A 24,544-nucleotide genomic window follows, 5' to 3' on the forward strand; every position below is an offset into this window, starting at 1 on the left:
TATTATTATTCTTATAGTTATTATATTATTATTTTTATTATTATTGCTTTTATTTTTGTTAGTTCATTTATTTACAAGTTAGTTTTAGCTAATTTTAACCCATTTTTGTTGTATTAGTCTTTCTTTTGTCACGCGGCCGTGTTCTCCTTCCACGCTACCGGACTCCATTTCCCAAAATCCCATGAACAATAACGTCAACAACACACGCTCACCTTCACCCAATCACGTTAAGCTCAGACTCACCTGTGTTCTGAGTTAGTTCCGGTTCATTACTCTCTAGCTTCCTGTATTTAAGGCGGCCGTTTGTAAACAAACTCCGCGAGGTATTGTCGACTCATGTTGCATACCAAGCGTTTTCCTGTGTACTGTTTTTGCCTTCTCGTTACGACCCTGTTTTCGGATTATCGGTTTATGTCTTTTGTTTTGCCCTTTCTGGATTTGATGTATGGTTGGACTGTTTCTCGGTTACGAACTCGGACTGTATTTTTGACTACGTCTTCTGTCATCGGTGAGATCTTTGTTTGCCTGGCTATTCTGTTAGCAGTATCTGTTAGCAGTATCCTTCCTGTTTGTATTTTTAATTCGGCTCACGTCACTCCTCAGTATCTGGCGTTACATCTTTCTTTTGATTTTAATTTTTGTCAATTAAACCATACTTAATTATAATCATTAATTTTATTTTATTTTATTTTTTTATTTTTTATTATTATTATTATTTTTATATTTTATTTACTGATATTTTACAATAATTAAATGTACCTTTTATTTTCTCTGTTATGTCAATCCCTGTTTCTGTAAATGCTCGGCTACATTGAAAATGAGGGCTGCCCTCAATGTACATCCGAGTTAAAATAAAGGTTGATTGATTGATTGATTGAATTAGGAGAAATGATTATGGTTAATATATGGCTGTTCATTAGAAGGGCTCATTTTATTCACATATTTATTGCTTATAAACATGAACAACTTATATAAAAAAAGTTTCATTTATTGAAACTAAATCATGTCAGACTGCAAGTGTGCAGTGAAGATAAAAACAAATTTAATAAAGAAAGCATTGCTTGGAAATGTAAAACTGGCTAATCAGCCGCTTTGAGAATTAAAATAAATACTGCCATCCCTCATTAGTTCATCTTCCCTTCCTTCCTTTCTTTTTTTTTCTTTTTTTTAAATTTCCAGGTATTTCTAGCAGTGAAGATTACATAAGCTTCTGCCGCGTGAGAGCAGAACGCTGAAAAAACGGCCTTTTAACTGCAGCAATCATCATAAAATCTGGATCTGATCAAGCTGGCCGGCAGAGGGGGGCAGATTAACGATGGCGGAGGAGAGGCGTGACCCGGTCCAGAGCGGACAGAGCCGAGCCGAGCCGAGGCCGGAAACGGGAACGGGAACGGACCGGGCGATTAACACCGCCGCTCTCAGTCTGTCTCCCGTCATAAACACGCGCTGTTTCATACAGACGAGCCGTGATAAGCCTTAATGTGGACGCCGGCTTATTGCTCTCCTCCTAATGAGCGAAATCACAGCGTTCCTCAGAACAGGTGCACAGCAGAGCCAGAAGACCCGAAACACAATGTAGAACTGCACTAATTGGCAACAACATGATTAAAAAAGAAAGAAGAGCTGCTGCAGCGAGAGGATTCAGGCTAAACATGCAGTACGCTGCATCATTACTGACCATCCATCAATTATTACTAACAGGCTGACGGCTAATTCTGAGTAACAAAAGCTATTCTTGTCATAAACAAACAGATGTGGACAGTACTGTGTACTGTGGGCCCTATTTTAGTGAATAAATTATGAATTTCTTTGATTTTACCAAATTGAAAACCTCTGGAATATAATCAAGAACAGGAAGTTTGTTTTTCGCACCAGGAGTGTTAAAGCATAAAGTTATCCAAAAGCAGTGTGTAGGACTGGTGGAGGAGAACATGATGCCAAGATGCATGATGAAAACTGTGATTAAAAAACAGAGTTGTTCTGACACCAAATATTGATTTCTGAACTCTTAAAGCTTTATGAATATGAACTTGTTTTCTTTGCATTATTTGAGGTCTGAAAACTCTGCATCTTTTTTGTTATGTCAGACATTTCTCATTTTCTGCAAATAAATGCTCTAAATGACAATATTTTTATTTGTAATTTGGGAGAAATGTTGTCTGTAGTTTATAGAATAAAACAAAAATGTTCATTTTACTCAAACAAAAACCTATAAATAGCAAAATCAGAGAAACTGATTCAGAAACTGAAGTGGTCTCTTAATTTTTTCCAGAGCTGTATAATGCACCAATCAATTTCACATTGCACAGCTAGATTTAGGGAGTGTCTGTGTGTCTTTGGTATCATAAGGGTACAAAAATATGAATTTCCCAAAAGTATTCACATTCATTACTCTGTAGGTAGAAGTATAGATACTAGGGTTTAATAAAATAATTCTGTAGAAGTTAAAGTATCGACTCAAGCTTTTTACTCTTTAAATAAACGTCTAAAACAGGGGTGTCCAAACTTTTTTTGTTGGGGGCCAGAAGGAGAAATATATTTGAAGTCACGGGCCACAGACTCTGTAATAAAACAAATAATGAAATATACCACTTTAAATAATACATTTTCCTGATTACTTTCATTTACACACCATTTTACTTGACTTACTATCTTTATCTTTGACAGTGTTGTGTAAACTAAGATTTTTCAAATTGATGTTTAATTTCATGATGTCTCTTAATATTAAACTCCTTAATTACGGCAACTTTTAGACTCTTTGGCCCGTTTTTCTGCGCTAGAAATGCGCACTCTCTCCACTTTTAGACTCTTTGTCCCATTTTTCTGCGCTAGAAATGCGCACCCTCTCTGCTTTTAGACTCTTTGGCCCGTTTTCCTGCGCTAGAAATGCGCACCCTCTCCGCTTTTAGACTCTTTGGCCCGTTTCTGACACCTAACTTTCAAACTTTGAATCTCACATTATAAAAACCTGCTTAACAGCAGGCCAACTTTCATTCTATTTCTAAAATACCTCGCGGGCCGCTCCAAAAAAGGAAACGGGCCGCAAATGTCCCGCGGGCCGTAGTTTGGACACCCCTGGTCTAAAAGTACCTGTTTTAAAACTACTTATAAATATATTTAAGCTATTAAAGCTTATTTAAGATGTTTCGAGAGCTGGAGTTCTCTTGAGTCTCTACACGGATCATCTTCATACTAGGCTACATACGTCTGCTATGTTCTTACTGGAGTGTGGGGGGGGGGGGGGCATGTGCAGATGTGATGGATCACAGTATAAACCAATAGGGAGTGGGAATGGTATGTGTTTATACTTCTCTACATCCAATCAGAATCAGATTCACTCTATCTGGATGGAGAGATTTATCTGGATAGGGGTTTTATTGAATGATGAGAAGCCGGAATAAAAACCAACTGAAATGAAATAGGAGTAAAGAGGCTATTTTTAAAATGTAGAAGCAAAAAGTCATCTGAAAAATAAATAATTACTCCAGTAAAGTAAAGATAACCAACATTTCTTCTTAAGTAATAACCCAAACATCAGTCAAAAAGCTTTTTTGATCATGCGTTCTCCTCTCCTGCACTGTACTGAGGTCAGCCCAGGACTCAAACCCCGGCTTGATTTAAAAAATCTGCTAAACTAGGAGCTTTCCAAACAACTTAAGATGCCTGAGATAAAGACGGCAAATATAGAACTCAAGTTTGAGGCTTAATTTAAACTCTTAATCTCTGGAAGAGTTTTTCAGGACTCGTCCCAAACCGCTGTCCTGCAGCGTGGAGATACTGCGCCAACGTCATGCACTGCTGTAAACGCTTTCAGACCCTAGCAGCATCTCTCAGACCTTATTTTACCTTCAGATTTATCTTTAATCTCAAGTATGAACAGTGTCCTCAACCCTGTGACTTCCCCAATAAGGGGAGCACAATAGAAAATGAAATAAAGAAGGTCTCCTGCTTCCTAATACTGATAGCTAAAACGTCAAATCCCTCACACGTTATCACAGATACGCCATTAATCCCACATACTACTTTTATAGTGGACTGAAATAGTGACCGCACCGACAAAGTTCATAAAACAGTAGAAAACCAACATAATTACATAGTCTTTAGAAAAAAGTTAGTCCAGTTCAGGCCAAAAGGTACCCAAAAAAAAAAAAAAAAGATACTGAAACACCTGTTTTTAACCACAATAATTCCAGTTCTGGTGGAAACAGGAGAGTTGAGGTGCACATTGAATTCTGCCGTGATTTGATCAGCCGTGGTTTTATGTTCTTTAGATACCATCCGGGTTAGCACCCGAACATCCCTTTCAGACAGCTTCCTCTTACAGCGTCCACAGTTAATCCTGTTGGATGTGGTTGGTCCTTCTTGGTGGTATGCTGACATTAACCTGGATACCGTTGCTCTTGATGCATCACAAAAACTTGCTGTCTTGGTCACAGATGCTCCAGCAAGACGTGCACCAACAATTTGTCCTCTTTTGAACTCTGGTATGTCACCCATAATGTTGTGTGCATTGCAATATTTAGAGCAGAACTGTGCTCTTACCCTGATAATTGAACCTTCACACTCTTACTGCTCTTACTGGTGCAATAATGTGCAATTAATGAAGATTGGCCACGAGGGTGCTAAAATTTAGCCATGAAACCTCCCACACTAAAATGACCGCCAGTAACAAAGGTAAGATGGATAAACACTTCAGAAAAGAGTAGCATTTTCAGATATTTTAGATTAAAAGATAACATGTCAGAATGTAATATCCTGATTACTTCTTTTTGATAAATCACATTAAAACTGTAATTCGAATTAACTGAATTAATTGTGAAAATTGCCCAGCACTAATGTAGATTCACTGAAGGCTATCTCTAAAACGCAGGACTGTGCTCTGTGCGACTGTGCTCTGACTCTCGATAAACTGGCATTTCATTAATCACGGCCCGCCTGATCCGGTTGGGCCGCTTGAAATTAATCACTGTGCAGGAGTACAAACACACGGACACGATTCTCACATGACCGCAGTTCATCTTTCCCGTTCAGCAACTCTGTGACATTAAACATTTCCCTTGAGCTGGAGAGCATCACACATGCACAGTCGCATCCAGCCTTTCCCCTCCGTCTCTCTGTGTCTCTCTGTGTTTCTCTGCGTCCTACACGTGTTCTCTCTCCGCCGGGCTGAGGACGGAGTGACGGCGGGGCTTTTAGAGCGAGGGTCAGGGCTGGGATGGGGTAGGTAGCAGAGTGGAATATTTAATTCAGATGAATTAAACTCTCTCTCAGGCTGAACACAGTGTGTTCAGAGAGGAACAGCCCACAGGGAAGACCCAGATAAAACTATGAGAAACACAGAGACCCATAAACAACACAAACAGCCTCATAAACACTGACAGCATCCCTTCTGTTCACACAGAGAGAGAGAGAGAGAGAGAGAGAGAGAGAGAGAGAAACAAAGATGGCCGGACGGAGAGAAGCTGTGGTTCAGCTCATCAGTTTTCTCTCTCTTCAGGTTGCTGTGATTATGAACCAGACAATGTGCACCGCGCTCTGCGCATGGAATAATACCATAGAAACCACCACGATTACCACAGCAACACCTTAGCAACCACTTAGCAACATCTTAGCAACCACATACAGTGCCCTCCATAATTATTGGCACCCCTGGTTAAGATGTGTTCTTTAGCTTCTCATAAATTGAGTTTTGTTCAAAATAATATAGGACCACGATGGAAAAAAAGAGTAAAATACAACCTTTAACTCAAGTAAATTTTAAGGGGGAAATAAAATCCCTGACTAAGAAATAATTATTCTTCATAAAATCACCTGTTCCACAATTATTGGCACCCCTAACAATTCTTAGGAAATACATTTAATAAAAGTATTTCTGTCACTTCTACAGTAGTTTACGAAGTTGATCAGAGTATGTAGGAACATTTAATTAGTAATTCACAACTTCCTGTTTCCCTGGGGTATAAATATGACGTGACACAGAGGCCATTAATCTTCAACATGGGAAAGACAAAGGAACATACCATTCAAGTGAGGCAGATGTGTGTTGACCTTCACAAGTCAGGCAATGGCTACAAGAAAATCGCTACTCGCCTACACCTGTCCATATCTACTGTCAGAGGAATTATTAAGAAGTTTAAAACAACTGGAACAGTGGTAAACAAGCCTGGACGATGACGCAAGTTTATTTTGCCACCACGCACAGTGAGGAGGATGATAAGAGAAATAAAAAGTTCTCCAAAGCTCACTGTTACAGAATTGCAACAAATGGTAGCTTCTTGGGGTCACAAAGTCTCCAAAACAACCATCAGGCGCTATCTACATGCCAACAAGCTGTTTGGGAGGCATGCACGGAAGAAACCATTTCTCACTCACAATCATAAATGCAAACGTTTGGAGTTTGCTAAGCGGTACTATGACTTCAACTGGGACCGTGTGCTTTGGTCAGATGAAACAAAGATAGAGCTTTTTGGCAACAAATGCTCTAAGTGGGTCTGGCGTAACACAAGAGCTGAGTATGCAGAAAAGCACCTCATGCCCACTGTGAAATACGGCGGGGGATCAGTGATGCTGTGGGCCTGTTTCTCTTCTAAAGGCCCTGGGAACCTTGTTAGGGTGCATGGCATCATGAATGCTCTAAAATACCAGGACATTTTAAAACAAAATCTGGTGGCTTCTGCCCGAAAGCTGAAGATGGGTCGTCACTGGGTCTTTCAGCAAGATAATGACCCTAAACATGTGGCCAAATCTACACAGAAATGGTTCACCGCACACAGAATCACGCTCCTCCCATGGCCATCTCAGTCCCCAGACCTCAACCCCATTGAAAACCTGTGGGGTGAGCTGAAGAGGAGAGTGCAGAGGAGAGGACCCAGGTCGTTGGATGATTTAGAGAGAATGTGCAAAGAGGAATGGTCAAAGATCCCTCTTTCTGTATTCTCCCATCTTGTGAAACATTACAGGAGAAGATTAGGTGCTGTTTTGTTGGCAAAAGGGGGTTGTACAAAGTATTAACATCAGGGGTGCTAATAATTGTGGCACACATGATTTGATGTTAAATGATTATTTCTTAATGTGGGATTTTTTTCCTACTGAATAAATTCACTTGAGTTAAAGGTTGTATTTTACTCTTTTTTTCCATCGTGGTCCTATATTATTTTGAACAAAACTCAATTTATGAGAAGCTAAAGAACACATCTTAACCAGGGGTGCCAATAATTATGGAGGGCACTGTAGCTACCACAACGGATTCGATAGCAACACCTTTCGAAACCGCCTGTCAAGCACCTAGCAACAACAACACAGCAGTGCCACAGATAGCAACACCTTAGCAACCACCTTGCAACCACTTAGAAACAACGTAGCAACCACCAAAGCGAACGGTGGGAGCCATTTTTAGCTGCGCAACCATTTCTTTCAGGAAATGCACTTTTCTAGTTCTGTTTATTGTTGAGTTAAAAGTCAGGTTTGCGCTCTGCAGTGCATCTGTGTGTGTGTGTGTGTGTGTGTGTGTGTGTGTGTGTGTGTGTGTGTGTGTGTGTGTGTGTAATGAAATGTAAAATGTACTGATGATCAGTGATGGTTTGGAGAGACATGTCATCTGCTGCTGTTGATCCACTGTGTTTTATTATCAAGTCTAAAGTCAGTGCAGTTTTGTTTTCCCACAAAATCTTACAGCACTTCATGCTTCCCTCTGCTGCTGACAACTTTTATGGAGATAAGGATTTCATTTTCCAGCAGGACTTGGCACACTGCCCACAGTACTGCCAAAAAAGTACCAATTGGTCTTATATACTGTCGTATTCTAATTTTCTGAGAAACTGAGTTTGTCTGTATTTTTTTATAATCATCAACAATAAAATAACTAAATGCTAAAATAGACAAATCTGTGTTTAATACATTATATAATATATAAGTTTCACATTTTAAATTAAAAGGAACTTTTCAACGATATAAATGTTTTATATCTTAATAATACTTCAAATAGTTATTTTACATTTATTACTTAGATGCTGTTTTTTTTTACTTATTGATTCTATCTACATTTTTTGTCAATCCCTTCCCTATGTAAGTGCTAGGGCTGTGCAATATATCGAATTTTGATCGCGATATTGGTGTCAAACGATCTCAAAATTCATAATATCGAATATAAACGATTTTTGTCATTTATCTGTGCTGCCACTGCACTGGCGTGGCAGCGAATGGGTTAAGCAAAACGCGGCGTGTGGTACGTCATTGACCTCAGAACAGCTCCGGAGTCTTGTGCTCACTTCATCTCCATTGAGGCTGCTGAAGCGAGTGAAGATTAGCAGCACTAATATTGGCTCGGAAATGGAAGCTACAGGGCAGGCTCAGTTAGTTGGGAAAAAAGAAAGAAAAAGTTTGGTGATCTGGGACCACTTCGGATTCGAAGAAAAAGACTGGAAAGTGGTGTCTGCACCTCTCGCCAACAAATCAAACTTATTCACCCACCTCAAGGTTAACACACAATGCAATTCACGACGAAACGATAAAGAAAAAGAAAAAAATAGACCATGCCAACGTCGACTACACATGGCCATAGGGACTGAGTACTGAGTAGCAGTTATTACAGTGTGAAATGACTGACATAGGTCAGCAACAGGCGTCCCGCGGGAAAGGTAACGTGTTCCGTGGTCACATTTTGAGAAACGTTTTTTAAAATGCGGTTGGCTGCTGGCTGTTCTGCGTGAGCACCGCGGAGAACGCGCGCGGCATTGCGCCTCAGTCTTGGTAGAAATAGTAACGTCGGTTGAAGTGTAGTTCAAACAGCAAAGCAATGATATAAAACAATGTAAGCCATATTTACTGAAATTTTGTTATCTGACCAAGATTGAGGTAAAATGCGCTGCGCCTAGTCTCTTTCACAGCGCGCGGAACTGAGTTCAGAACCACTACAAATAACCATATAAAACTCAGTTCAGATAAAAAAACGTAAGATGAGTAAGGACATGTGAAGTTAAACAAATATTGTCAAATATAAAAAAAACAGGTTTCTATTATTTTAAAATGAAACTAATGTCTTTTTTTTGGTCGGTTTTCTCCTGCGAGCCGATTTATTAATGTCGCGAAATTTTAATCAACATATTATATAAAATAGGAAAAACAAAATATAAAAAAATATAAAAATATAATGTATAAAAATATAATCTAACGAATTTCAAAATATCAAAACGAAATTCTCAATAGAATTGACGGAAACAGCCAAACTATTGTTACCCACAAAAACCGCAAATATCAGCCTGTCAGCCGTACGTCAGAGTTAACATATGAACACAACAAACGATTCAGACTTGCAATGTGAGCCGTCCAAATCACCTGATTAAAAAATCCCACAGTGTCCGCCTGTTTTGATAAATTAATTAATCCAAGTCTTCCTCTCAGCTCAGAGCGCACTTTAAATGCAGGATTCACGCTGATGTCCAGTAGCTGCAAATACTGGATAATCTACCCACGTATCTCTTGGGCTATAAGGCTTATAGTATAAGCTCAATATAAAATAGTTCCTTTGTTTAGAAATAATTTTATATTCTTAAACCATGTTAAATTATATTCGATCATTCAGACATCATTCTTGTAGGATAATTTACTGATTTTTCTAAAATAACAGATCTATGCTTCTTCAGTGTTATAATGTTAATCAACATAATTCTGAACCGATTTCGCGCATTCAGACAGGCCGGAAATGCTTTTAAAAAGCTCAGTTTCACTGTTCTACTTACCAAAAATCATAAGGTAAGGTAATCTTAAGGTAACTTTGTTAACAACTTGAAGGTAGCTACCTTGGCTGAAACCTGCCATTCTCTCCAAAACAATCGAAGAAAAAACACAGACACTATGCTAAAACATTCAGTCGACGAATTGGCTACAGTGTTTGTAATTGAGTAAATGAGGGCTTATTAAAATATATAGTTTAAAATATCGTGATATCAATATTGACTGAAAATATCGTGATATTGATTTTTCCCATTATCGAGCAGCCCTAGTAAGTGCTTGGCTACATTATAAATGAGGGCCACCCTCAATGTACTCTGAGTTTAAATAAAGGTTGGTTGATTGATTGACTGATTGAATTAAAGTAGAAAGGTTGGACAATGAAACTGAAACACCTGTCATTTTAGTGTGGGAGGTTTCATGGCTAAATTGGAGCAGCCTGGTGGCCAATCTTCATTAATTGCACATTATTGCACCAGTAAGAGCAGAGTGTGAAGGTTCAATTAGCAGGGTAAGAGCACAGTTCTGCTCAAAATATTGCAATGCACACAACATTATGTGTGACATAACAGAGTTCAAAAGAGGACAAATTGTTGGTGCACATCTTGCTGGCGCATCTGTGACCAAGACAGCAAGTCTTTGTGATGTATCAAGAGCCACGGTATCCAGGGTAATGTCAGCATACCACCAAGAAGCACTAACCACATCCAACAGGATTAACTGTGGACGCTGTAAGAGGAAGCTGTCTGAAAGGGATGTTCGGGCGCTAACCCGGATTGTATCCATAAAACATAAAACCACGGCTGATCAAATCACGCAGAATTCAATGTGCACCTCAACTCTCCTGTTTCCACCAGAACTGTCCGTCACCACAATCAATTATTGTGGTCTAAAACCAGGTGTTTTAGTTTCATTGTCCAAACCCTGTAACTTTTCAATATTATTTTTGCATGAGTATATCAGACTACTCTGTGTATAAGTGTGTATAAGTGTGTGTGTGTGTGTGTGTGTGTATCAGCAGTCCTACCTGCAGTGCGCTGTTGAGGAAGCAGCTGTTCTGGCCCGGCTCGTTGCTCAGCCCTTTGCTGGGAGCGATGGAGGTCATGGTGCGCGGGGTGAACATCCCCTGGAGCCCGCTGCTGCCTGAAGCAAAGTAGTTCCGCTTCCACGACATGGGTCCAGCGCCCGTCCCTCAGCCAATCACCACCAAGGCCACTTCCTTCCCCAGCCAATCGTGCGGGAGGAGGAGGGCATCATCTTGAACCAGCGGTGGGGGCGTGCCCGAGCTAGCGCCTGGGCTAAAGCTAATGTACAGGTGTGTATGTATGTATGTATGTATGTGTGTGTGTGTGGGTGGGTCAGAGCTGGACTGGGCTCTATGTCACGCCCATGTGAGTAAGAGATATATGGGAATAAAACAGAGACAGAGAAAGATGGATGTAAAAGAGAAAGTGGAGGTGTACGGAGGACGTCGATGCTCCCTCTATCAGGGTCCAGATGTACCGACAGCGCACTGACCCCACCTGAGACAGTAAAATAGGATCAGCTGCACCGATTGGCCGGTTCAGAGCTGTGCCGCTTGTCTTTTCCAACGTGTCGATATTTCACTCCGGTCCAGGACAGTGTGTGTCTTTTCTTCTTCTTCTTCTTCCTCTTCTTCTTTTTCAATCCACTTCACTTCAGAGTCCTGAGAACAGATCCACTATTCACTGCTTGGCCTGTTCGGAGAGAGAGAGAAAGAGAGAGAGAGAGAGAAAGAAAAAAAAAACAACAGTAAGTCAATGGCACCCTCCCAAAGAATGTCTCTCCAAAGTTTGGTATCGTGCTTCAAAGGTTTCAAAAAGAGAAAAACTTTGTCTTCTCAAACATACTGAACAAACACACGGTTCCTCCAGAGCAGCAGTGCAGAGCATTCAGTCACATGCTCTTTGATAAAGGACCACCACATAGCACACTGCAAAAGCACGCTTTCCAAAAAAAATAAAAAGGTAAAATCTCAATTGCAAAAAAGTTGGGATACTTTATTCTAGAGGTGCAACAAAGCACTGTCCCACTATGAATAATAATGGACAAATTTGACTTTGATGTGTTTTGTGAGAATATGCAATTATATGTTCTGTTTATTACATTTTATGCAGTTGCATTGTTTGAAAACCAGAGGTCAGCCATCCCGCTATTGCAGGCCAAAGAACCAGTGGGCGTAAGCAAAGGGCCAAGGATATTTTAGTCATTTTTGTCCAAAATATAAAAAGGCCAATCTATCAAGCACAAGTTTTGGCTCTTTTGGCTTTGACTCTCATTGTGCAATATTTGTTCTGTGCAATATTTGTCCATAGTGTAAGTTATTATGTTTATTGTAATTGAGTGTATTGTGTATAGTGTTTATACTGTAAAGGTATCTGTCTTATTTTATGTTATATTTTATTTTATTCTTCTTCTTGTAAATGTTGTTCTCTGCACATTGGTGGGAATCTGCACCCAAGTTTTTCAATCACATGTACACCTGTACTCTGTGATGCAATAAAAAAATCTTTGTCTGGAATAGATGAAAACAGCTTCTCCACCCAGCCCTCACAAGCCAAAAGGCACGACAGGTTCCATATAATGTAGTGGAGTAATTCATTTTTTCCAAATATTGTGGGAAAATCAAATCGTAAATCCAGAATCGTGAATTAAATCTAATAATGAGTAGAGTGCATCGGTACATCCCTACTTTATTTACAAGAGAACATACAGACCACTTCAAAATGATCCATTTCTCTGATTTTACTATTTATAGGTTTATGTTTAAGTAAAATTAACATTGTTGTTTTATTTTATAAACTACAGACAACATTTCTCCCAAATTCCAAATAAAGAGCATTTATTTGAAGAAAAATGGAAATGTTCAAAATAATGAAAAAGATGCAGAGCTTTCAGACCTCAAATGAATGCTATGAAACAAGTTCATATTCATTTAGAAACAACAATACAGTAATAATATGTGTAATACTCAGGAAGAGTTCAGAAAACAATATTTGGTGGAATAACCATTTTTTTCAAATTTTTTCATGCATCTTGGCATGTTCTCCTCCACCAGTCTTACACACTGCTTTTGGATAACTTTATGCCTATGTTCCTGGTGCAAACATTCAAGCAGTTCAGCTTTACTTGATGTTTGTGATCATCCACCTGTCTCTTAATTATATTTCAAAGGTTTCTAATTACATAAACATAACTATAAACAGTGAAATCAGAAGAGTTCTCATTCCCTTTAAGAAGCAGGTGAGCTCTGACTTTGGTGCGTTTGTATCTTAACAGCGCGGAGCTTTTGTGCGTCTCAGCAGAGACAGATACTGACCTGCTAGTTCACACTGTAAAGATACACCAGCAGCTCATTTAAGGGAACAGTAATGTTATTTTATTCTTTACTCTGTTCATCGTTGAGTTAAAAGTTGAGTTTGCGCTCTGCAGCAAGTCCGTGTGTGTGTGTGCGTGTGTGTGTTTAAAAAGCTGAGCACACACAGCAATGGACGATTGACTGTTGTCTAGGTTCATTTCAGCCAGTGGAGCTCCTGTGTTTCTCAATACAAAAATAGAAACAAAATCTCTGTGTTTAAGGGACAGGGCTGAAGGTCAGTATTCTGGTGAATGCTGGTGATCTTCAGACCCTCAGGCGGCTCTGCATTAAAACAGGCTGTACTGATTCTGTACTGGAAATCACTGCATGAACTCAGCACCACTTTCAGAATCATTACTGTCTCTGAAGACATTTTACCATGCTGTAATCTACAAAATAAAAGTTAAAGCTACAGTTTATTATGCAAAGAAGAAGCCACAGATCAACAAAATCCAAGAACACTGCCGTCTTCTCTGGGCCCAAAAAATATTTCGTAGTAGATTACTTAAAATTTGAGACTTAAAGTTCCCTTTCTGTCCTCCACCCTCTCCCATTCGATGCGAGTCCCAGCTGGGAGAGAAGATGAGCAGAGATAGAAAATGAGGAAAAGCACAGCATCATACAGTCTCCCCACCAGGTTACAGAACGTCCAGCACCATCCAGTACCCTCTATTCCCCTCCCTCACACACACACACACACCAAGACGTGCCTTTTGTGTTACAGCATAGTATAATATATATATATATATATATATACATATATATACAAGGGTTGGACAGTGAAACTATAACACCTGTCATTTTAGTGTGGGAGGTTTCATGGCTAAATTGGAGCAGCCTGGTGTTCAATCTTCATTAATTGCACATTATTGCACCAGTAAGAGCAGAGTGTGAAGGTTCAATTAGCAGGGTAAGAGCACAGTTCTGCTCTAAATATTGCAATGCACACAACATTATGGGTGACATACCAGAGTTCAAAAGAGGACAAATTGTTGGTGCACGTCTTGCTGGAGCATCTGTGACCAAGACAGCAAGTCTTTGTGATGTATCAAGAGCCACGGTATCCAGGGTAATGTCAGCATACCACCAAGAAGCACCAACCACATCCAACAGGATTAACTGTGGACGCTGTAAGAGGAAGCTGTCTGAAAGGGATGTTCGGGTGCTAACCTGGATTGTATCCAAAAATCCTAAAACCACGGCTGATCAAATCACGACAGAATTCAATGTGCACCTCAACTCTCCTGTTTCCACCAGAACTGTCCATCACCACAATAAATTATTGTGCTCTAAAACCAGGTGTTTCAGTTTTATTGTTCAACCCCTTTTATATATATGTATATATATATGTATTAAGAGTTCTTATAAATATAATAAATAGCAAAATTAAAAAGGTAGAATATTCTGATAACGACCCACATGTGTTATGTTCTCCCACGTCCTGAGCTGGCCTCCTGTGTTTGGCCTGCAGTAGGTGTGTGTGTGTGTGTGTGTGTGTAATGGAGGTTTATGGGAATGGAGGTACAGTTAGGACACTCGTGCAAAATGAGGCATGTGAAAAGCTGAAGCGTGACAGACCTGAGGCAGGTGTTGCACTGGGTCACGCACCACACTTTCCCTCATGTAACACAGATCAGATCAGCAGTGTGTGTGTGTTTGTGTGTGTGCACGCATGTTCATAGCCCAGTTTTGGAGCTCAATTCAGTGTTCATGCACTTGATGTTGAGAACTTGCATTATCATGTCTCTGATATGGACTGGAAGAAGGCTTTTTTCCTACTCCTCCATGCAGAATTCTTTCAGGTCACAAACTGCCACAGCTATAAATATTTAAATACAACAGCACATTAAGAAAAGATGAACAGGTATCAAACAAAACTTTCTAAGTGGAAAGATCTGGGGGACCATGTGCTCTCTGGGTAGATAAACGTCTCTTATTCCCTCATCACTCTTATTGTTTTGCCGGCTTATATAACGAATATCAGCTGTTGGCTGATACAGCATATCATCGCTGGAGATCTTACAGCGCTTTTTCACCAACCTAATTTTGAACTAGTTCTCCATGTTCTCACCAACAAAAATAGGTTCCAGAACCAGGAACATTTGTTTGCAGCGGGAACCGAAGAGAACTACATTCTTAAGTGCGAACCATGATGATCGCCGCTGTGCAATGCCCATTCACATTCATGTTGCATGTCCATAGATTGGATACGTATACGATTTAGCACCACATATATGAAAGTGACTCGAATCGGATTTGAAAAAAAAAAACAGATTTGGCACGTTCACACAGCCATGAAAAAATCTGATCTGAGCTACATTGAGCAAAAAAATCTGATTTGAGTCACTTCAGCCTGGTAATGTGAACGTAACCTAAAAGTATATTTGATTCAGAACAAGGTCACCATGCACAATTCAGCATGTTTGCAACTCTAATCAACCAGTTTTGCTAAAATTGTCCACCCTGTTGTGCAGCTTGGTGTGACAGGGTGGACGCATGCAACACAGGTAATAAAAGGTGAAAATATGAACTGATTAAGCTGGAAATAGGATTTCTGTGTATTCTCAAGTCTTATGAATATGACAAACAGACAAAGAAGTTACAATTATGATTTCCAAGTTCCGAAAAAATATGATCAATAAAATGTTGTCTCTAAACGGGTATAATCGCTTTGTTATGATATTCTATTATCATTCTATATCAGTAGCATTTAATGGTCTTAAAATGAAAATAATATCGTTTATCGCATTAATTTCTGGGACGATATATCGTACACAATTAATCGCTATCGTGACAGACCCAGTGTTGACAGTCAAAGCCACAGTGTTCTGATAATGACCCAAACTTTAGGGCCAGGGAGTTCTTACTGTTCCTGAAAACTGCAATCACCCGGGACCTGAAGAGGAACATCAACATCAAATCCAACATAAAGAAAGTCCAGCAGAGGATGTTCTTCCTGCACCAGCTTAAACAAGTTCAACCTCCCTCAGGAGGAGACGGTTCAGTTCCACACCCCATAATATAGCCATCGCTATCTGTCACCTGCATGTCCATCACAGCCTGGAACAGCACTGCCACCAAATAAGACATTCACACACTGCAGAGCACCATCAGATCTGCAGAGGAAATGATCTGTGCTCTCGTTTATACTCTGACTGACCTGCAAAAACCCTGAGAAGAAAAATACGCACAGAGATAAGCACTACTGTCCAATCACTATCTGGTCATCACGTCGGCTTTCACACCTAACTAGCTTGCCTCAAATTCCTGTAATGAGCACAGCTAACAGGATCTCAGCTAACAGGAGCTCAGCTAACAGGAGCACAGCTAACAGGAGCACAGCTAATGGGAGCTTAGCTAACGGGAGTTCAGCTAATGGGAGCACAGCAGCACAGCTAACCCCAAACTTAGCTAACAGGAGCACAGCCACAGCCAAAAGTCCCATTACTTTCTGGACATTGTGTGGGCTTTGACACCTAACTAGCTTGCCTCAAGTTCCTGTATTGAACACAGGTAACAGGAGCACAACTAACAGGAGGACAGCTAACAGGAGCACAGCTAACATGAGCACAACTAACAGGAGGACAGCTAACAGGGGCAGAGACAACAGGAGCTTAGCTAACAGAAGGACAGCTAACAGGGGCAGAGTCAACCGGAGCTCACTAACAGGAGCACAGGTAACAGAAGCACAGGTAACAGAAGCACAGCTAACAGAAGCACAGCTAACAGGAGCACAGCTAACAGAAGCACAGCTAACAGGAGCACAGCTAACAGGAGCACAACAAACAGGAGCACAGCCACAGCCAAAAGCCCCATCACTATCTGGTCGTCGTGTGGGCTTTGACACCTAACTAGCTTGCCTCAAATTCCTGTAATGAGCACAGCTAATGGGAGCACAGCTAACAGAAGCTCATCTGACAGGAACACAGCTAACAGGAGCACAGCACACAGGAGAACAGCTTACAGGAGTACAGCTAACAGAAGCTCAGCTAACAGGAGCTCAGCTAACAGGAGTACAGCAAACAGAAGCTCAGCTAACAGGAGCACAGCTAACGGGAGCTTAGCTAAAGGGAGTTCGGCTAACGGGAGTTTAGCTAATGGGAGGAGCTCAGGAGCTCAGCTAACCCCAAACTTAGCTAACAGGAGCACAGCCACAGCCAAAAGTCCCATTACTTTCTGGACATTGTGTGGGCTTTGACACCTAACTAGCTTGCCACAGTTAACAGGAGCACAGCTAACAGGAGCACAGTTAACAGGAGCACAGTTAACAGGAGCACCACACACAGGAGAACAGCTAACAGGACCTCAGCTAACAGGACCTCACTAAACAGGAGCACAGCAAACAGAAGCACAGTAAACAGGAGCACAGCTACAGGAGCACAGCTAATAGGAGCACAGCTAACAGGAGAACAGCCAACAGGAGCTCAGCAAACAGGAGCACAGCCAACAGGAGCTCAGGCAACAGGAGCACGGGTAAGAGCAGCACGGCTAACGGAAGCTCGGCTAACGGAAGCTCGGCTAACTGGAGCTCAGCTAACAGGAGCACAGTCAACATCTTCGAACCGTCACTGATCATTAGTAAATTTTACATTTCATTTGTAAATCAAGGGAGCAGAGTCTGGAGGAAGAGTGGAGAGACACACAGTACAAACTGCCTGAGGTCTAGTGTGAAGTTTCCACCAATCAGTGATGGTTTGGAGAGACATGTCATCTGCTGGTGTTGATCCACTGTGTTTTATTATCAAGTCTAAAGTCAGTGCAGTTTTGTTTTCCCACAGAATCTTACAGCACTTCATGCTTCCCTCTGCTACTGACAACTTTTATGGAGATGCAGATTTCATTTTTCAGCAGGATTTGGCACACTGCCCACACTGTGTACTAAAAGTACCTATTGGTCTTTTATAATATTCTAATTTTCTGAAACTCTGATTTTTGTTTTTTTAATTAGCTGTAAGCCATAATCATCAACAATACAAGAAATAAACGCTTAAAATAGATCACTCTGTGTTTAATACATCTATATAATGTATGAGTTTCACATTTTACTGAATTACTGAAAAAAATAACTTTTCATTGAACTAGTATGCTAGTATGCTACTTATGGTTTGCAGCAAAATTCCTCACCAAACAGAACAGATGTAAAAGATGTGTATGTTACTTTAAATGCATGCTTACTAAAATTACACACATTCACTGTTTCATACATCCAGCGTCCCCCAGAGCAGCAGCTGCAGGGGAAGTGAGTCACGCTGATGTAATGAATATATTGCGTCAGAATGGATTTGAGAGTCACAGGTTTCCATGACACCCGGTCAGCCCCACCCCCTCCACCTCCTTGGTGTGACGGTCCAGTGCAGAAGATGCCTGGACCGTTAGGGTCACATGCTGGCAGAGAGCAGCAGAGCACATCAGCATAGTGTCACGCTGACAGCATTTTTTATTATTATTTATTTATTTTTTAATGAAACTGAAACACCTGTCATCATTTTAGTGTGGGAGGTTTCAGGGCTAAGTTGGAGCAGCCTGGTGCCCAATCTTCATTAATTGCACATTATTGCACCAGTAAGAGCAGAGTGTGAAGGTTCAATTAGCAGGGTAAGAGCACAGTTCTGCTCTAAATATTGCAATGCACACAAAATTATGGGGGACATACCAGAGTTCAAAAGGGGAAAAATTGTTGGTGCATGTCTTGCTGGAGCATCTGTGACCAAGACAGGAAGTCTTTGTGATGCATCAAGAGCCACGGTATCCAGGGTAATGTCAGCATACCACCAAGAAGGACCAACCACATCCAACAGGATTAACTGTGGACGCTGTAAGAGGAAGCTGTCTGAAAGGGATGTTCGGGTGCTAACCTGGATTGTATCCAAAAAACATAAAACCACGGCTGATCAAATCACGACAGAATTCAATGTGCACCTCAACTCTCCTGTTTCCACAAGAAATGAGGGTGCTTTTCCTGGCGGGGGTGCTAAATTCAGGACAACACCGTTCATAAGGAAGCTGTGTGAAGTGGCTGTGTTCTGATCACTGCTTAAAAATATAATTTATTACAAATAATTTCCCAGGCTACATTCGTCAGTCTACATTATTTGACAAAAACTGCAATAAATTTAGTCATAGATTTTATTTTCAAGTATTAAATTTTTCGGCAACCACAATTGGCCAACATCGAGCAGAGCTGTGAGCAGAGATATGAGTGGAATAATATAAACAAAGCAGAATAGTGCTACGCTAATATGTAGAAAAGTTCACGCCATGGTGTGACCGTCCAGAGTCCAGTTGAGACAATTTCCTGACTATCAGAGGCAGCGTAGCGTCTCACTCCCAGCGCATTGTTGCATTTCCATAATGCAGTGCGGCGCAGGACAGAGCGGTGACCTGCGGAGAGCGCGGCGGCGGCGCTGATTAGCCAAACGAGCCGCGGCTCTCTCAGCTCCATTAACTTGCAGAGCAGGCCCGGCTCTCCGGAGCTGCAGTTCTACCTGCGGACTCTATCAGTCAGCCTTAATGAGTGGTGTGGGCGGCCTCTTTAACCCAGCGACGGTCAGGCACCTCTAATTACAGCCCGCGTTATCAATCAGCCCACTGCAGGCTAACGCGCAGCGCCTAATCACCGCCGGTCAGCACGCTGGTAAACATGTTGCATAACACCCCCACTGTGCAGGGTATGGACTGCAGTCCCCACTAAACACCCCCCCCCCCCTCAGTACACACAAACACACACATACAAACACACAGACCCTCTAAATCCGCTTTTAATTCCACTAGCTGGCGAGCCTCCAGTGCCACGCTGCCAGGCTGGGTAGCTGTGTTGGAGAAAAGACCAAATGCACAAGCATGCACGTCCAGCCTCATCCTCTAATGATCCAGGCTCTGAAGGGCCACACAAAGCAGAGCCACTCACAGCAAGGCCTTTACCCTCCATAACCCCCCCCCATACCTGTACCATAAAAACCAACTCTGAAGGGTTTGAGTTATGCTGAGACCAAGATTCATGGGTCTACATGTCTCACATCAATAAAGATTTAAGAGTTTTTTTTGTGTTTTTTTTACCTCTGGAAGACTTTTAGACTTTTCTGTTTGGTGCAAACAAAAAAAAAACACGTGTGAAAGGAGGTGTAAACCATGGTCCAGACCAAGTGCAAGGACCCACCAAAAGAGGTGATCATGGTCCACATCAGCAGTACAGACAACATTTCTCCCAAATTCCAAATAGAAATATTGTCATTTAGAGCATTTATTTGCAGAAAATGCATCTTGGCATGTTCTCCTCCACCAGTCTTACACACTGCTTGTTTCTGATAACTTTATGCTGCTTTACTCCTGGTGCAAAAATTCAAGCAGTTCCGTTTGGTTTGATGGCTTGTGGTCATCCATCTTCCTCTTGATTATATTCCAGAGGTTTTCAATTTGGTAAAATCAAAGAAACTCACTCTTTTTTAACTCTTTTTTTTCCAAAGCTAAACAGAAAACAGAATCATGATCATTATGTGCAGTTTTAACTCATGATTTTGCTACGCTTTATCTTGTGTTGGATTATTATGTGATTTACATTAATATTTGTGAAAGAGTGATTCAGGGAGCATGAGATCATCATTTTCACACATGAATTAAGAGAGTTCACCACAGAGTCCAGATCTTAACCTCATTGAGAATCTTTGGGATGTGCTGGATGGAGAAGAGCTGCTTTGTGCAGCGGTTGGTCAGACTCTACCATCATCAATGCTGATGCAAGATCTTGGTGAAAAATTAATAAATTAATCCAGCAACACTGGATTGAAATAAATCTGGTGATGTTGCAGAAGCTTATTGGAACAATGCCACAGTGAATGCACCGTGCAGCAATCAAAGATAAAGGTGGTCCAACCAAATATTAGAGTGTGTGACCTTTTTGTTTGGGGGTGTGCCATATTGTATCATACACAATAATATTGCCAACCTTTTTGAACGTGACCTTGTGAATGATATTATACCCTGAAATATGGTGTCATATCACCCAGTAGTGTATTCTTATTCATATGGCCAAGAGTATCGTTATTGCAAAAATACCATGAAATATCGTGATATTATTTTAGGGACATATTGTCCATCCCCAGTGGCAACTTTTTTTTTGTAACCAGTCTCTCTCTCTCCCTCTCTCTCTCTCTCTCTCTCTCGTTCTCTGAGTGGTACAGTGTGAGGACATGAGGCCTGAGGCCGTCAGTCCAGTGCACTGTTAAGAAGCTTGTAGAAGCTTTTCCCACTGTCCACAGACAGACCGTCCAACCACTGCACTTAATCACCAGCACTGTCACTCTGCTCACCACAGCCCACTCACTCACCCTGACACCGGCCCGGGCCGAGCCAGACCCTCAGATACTGAACCCAGAACCCACACACTTTATTACATACATGAATCACCATACAAGAATTACAGTAAACTCAGTATATCCTGGAATTATCAGTGTCGGGCACGTTACTTTGAAAAAGTAATTAGTTATAGTTACTCTAGTTACTTCCCCAAAAAAGTAACTGAGTTACTAACTGAGTTACTCCACTATAAAAGTAACTAGTTACCACTAAAAGTAACTATTGCGTTACTTTTGTGTTACTTAATTCATGAGTCAATATGGTTTCAATTCCATCTTGCTTCCACAGTTTATATAAAACTGGTTCTCAGTAGGGCTGCAACTAGTGATGGGACGATACACTTTTTTCAGCTCCGATCCGATACCGATATAAAACTGATATAAGATTGCCGATACCGATACAAATACCGATACTTTTAGTTTATTAATAGTACTATGATTAAGGTTAAAAAATGAGGCTGAAACAGATCACACAGCCCTTTTAAGAGTATCCACAGGTGCATTTAATGTAAATGCATTCAAAAGTCATTTATTTGACACACTTCATATGCAATTACACAATAGTTTCCTTTCAAATAAAATGTTTGAATTTTTATTAAATATAAAAAAAGTAAAATATTAAATACGTTAAATATTAAATTCAGGGCATTTTTTGCAACGGTTGTACAGGAGACTTTTATTTTGACAGGTAGCGTAGAGGATTAGCTGCAATAGCTAACGGCTAACTGGCGATGCTAACTGTATTTCCGAGCTAAATTAATCACTGTTTTTTAATAACAGATTGATTTCTTAGTGCTGGTTAGGGTTGGTAGGATCTGTGGTTTGATATTAGATGTGGATTATGGCTGTAGTTCACTTAAGATAGTTATTTATTACATTCACAATGCCGGAATGATTTTGCTAGCTAGGCTAACAGACTGCAGATCTTAATGGAGATGGCTAACGGCTAAGTGGCAATGCTAACTGTATTTCCGAACTAAATTAATGACTGTTTTTTAATAACAGATGGGTGTGTTTGTGCTGGTTAGTGTTTGTAGATGCTGTGGTTTTATAGGATATGTGGATTATGAATATAGTTTACTCCAGTCTGTAGTTCATACCTTCACAACACCGGAATGCAGCTGCTGTCAGTTCAGTGCTAGCTAGGCTAACAGACTGCTGGTGTTAATCTGTTTACCTCTCAGACGCTGACTTTACGTGTACCGTTCTGCTGTATAGCGTTTCCAAAGTGAAAACTCTCCAGATAATGGACTTTTTTTGTAGATAAACAGCTAAAGTTACTCAGTCAGCCGCAGACTGAAGCTGCTGGGGGTTCAGGGTAAACTGTTAAACTGGAATCCTGATCAGGGATGCGTTTTGTGTTAACGTTATGGCGGGTTTATTGTTCAGCTCAAGCTTTGGACTGGAATATGGATCGGTAAGTGGATCGGCAGCGCCCGCCCGATATCCGATTCGTCGGATTACGTCAATATCGGCCCCGATACCGATATTGTATCGGATCGGTCCCATCTCTAGCTGCAACGATTAGTCGATATAATCGACAATATCGATTATTTCAATTTGTCAACTACAAATTTAATTGTCGACTAATCGTTAATTTGTAACAGTACCACATTACACAAAGTGCTGGGGACAGAAGCGCAATGGGAGATGGGTAATTGGCTCACTTACACAGGTTACACTTAATTTAGTCTGTGTCTCCAAAAGTGCCCAAACACAACAGATTACACGTTTTCTCACTAAATATCAGAACTTTTCACGTTTAAACAACATCTAGAGATTTAAATGCCTTTTGAATCTCATGTTCAGCTTTATCTATTGTTTTTAGAGATGAAAAACATGGCAGAAATAATTGTCAACTACCAAAATAATCATTAGTTGCAGCCCTAGTTCTCAGATACTTAAACCCTACCAGGCCACAAGATCTAATAAATCTAATTTCACTGAACTAAATACTTAATTTATTATAATTTAATGGATTACCCAAAATAGGCCAGCAATTACAGCTGGCATGAATATTTCATGACATTTGAAAAAAATGAAAAATGAAAATATTAAAAATGGTAAAATCATTTGAATAATTTATCCTTTTATTACTTAACTAAGTAGCTCTAATCTACGTCAGCGATATCTCACAGCTTCTGTATCTGTATCACACAGGCAGGAAAGCTTCAGTGAAAAGTGATGGTATCCATCTCCAAACACACACACACGCATACACACACACAACCACACACACTAAACACAGAATACAATCCTATAGGCCAGATCTTCTCGATCTTCAGGTGATGAGAAAAGCTATAATTGTGGAACAGACAGACTTCTGGTTCCACTTAGGTGCTGGAGTCTGTCTGACCAAATCAATTCACTTCTTCCTCAAAATCAAATAATTTGCTAAATAACGAATAACGTGTTGAATCAGAAATGAAGAACATTTGCTAGTCTAGACGTTTTCAACAGATCGGTATAATTGTTCCCAGTCCAGACGACCTTCTGAAACTTCTCAGCTACAGGCTGCTCAAACAGTGTGTCTCAAAATGTCAAATAAAAGTATTTTATATAAATATTGTATGTAAAAAAAATTAACCAAAGAAATAAAGGCTAAGTACTGAACACAGAACTCAGTTTTATTTTAGGAATATACCTAGCTAGCTAGCTACCTCAGCAGTGCGATTTTGATCATAAATGTACCTCAGGAATGCTATCCTAATCATACATTTACTTCAGCAGTGCAATAAAACTGTATAAAACTGCAATGAAGTAGTGATACTTAAGTCACATGAATGTCAATAAAAGTTAGCTCTGCTATCGTTGCTATCTAAGCCCTGTACAGCTCATATATATCTTTCAGCAGGAAAACAGATAAAAAACTGCATCATAAGTGATGCTGAGTGCTTTATTTCATGTATAATGAAAGAGTAGAGTACAAACATTAAGGGTGTACTCACACTAGGCACGGTTCTACCCCTCCCCACTCACCCGATCGCCTGCACTCATATTGCGTTTGAACAATTAGTGCCCAAGAACGCTTACTTGAAATACTCACTACTGGGCTTGTCGGTGTTCAGCACACGAATTCACCCAA

At 40.5% G+C, this 24,544-nt stretch overlaps 1 protein-coding gene across 3 annotated transcripts in view; it reads right to left on the reverse strand.

The window, feature by feature from the left end:
- usp54b (ubiquitin specific peptidase 54b) overlaps positions 1–24,544 on the reverse strand; it is a 207,348-nt gene that overhangs the window by 128,311 nt on the left and 54,493 nt on the right. For all 3 annotated transcript variants that reach the window (XM_049464549.1, XM_049464548.1, XM_049464547.1), the window contains exon 2: positions 10,757–11,447. In XM_049464549.1, coding sequence (XP_049320506.1) covers positions 10,757–10,903 — 147 coding nt within the window. In that variant the 5' untranslated portion in view covers positions 10,904–11,447. The remainder of the gene's footprint in view (positions 1–10,756; positions 11,448–24,544) is intronic.

This window comes from Astyanax mexicanus, chromosome 15 (assembly GCF_023375975.1).
Source record: "Astyanax mexicanus isolate ESR-SI-001 chromosome 15, AstMex3_surface, whole genome shotgun sequence".
NCBI classification, from domain to species: domain Eukaryota; kingdom Metazoa; phylum Chordata; class Actinopteri; order Characiformes; family Acestrorhamphidae; genus Astyanax; species Astyanax mexicanus.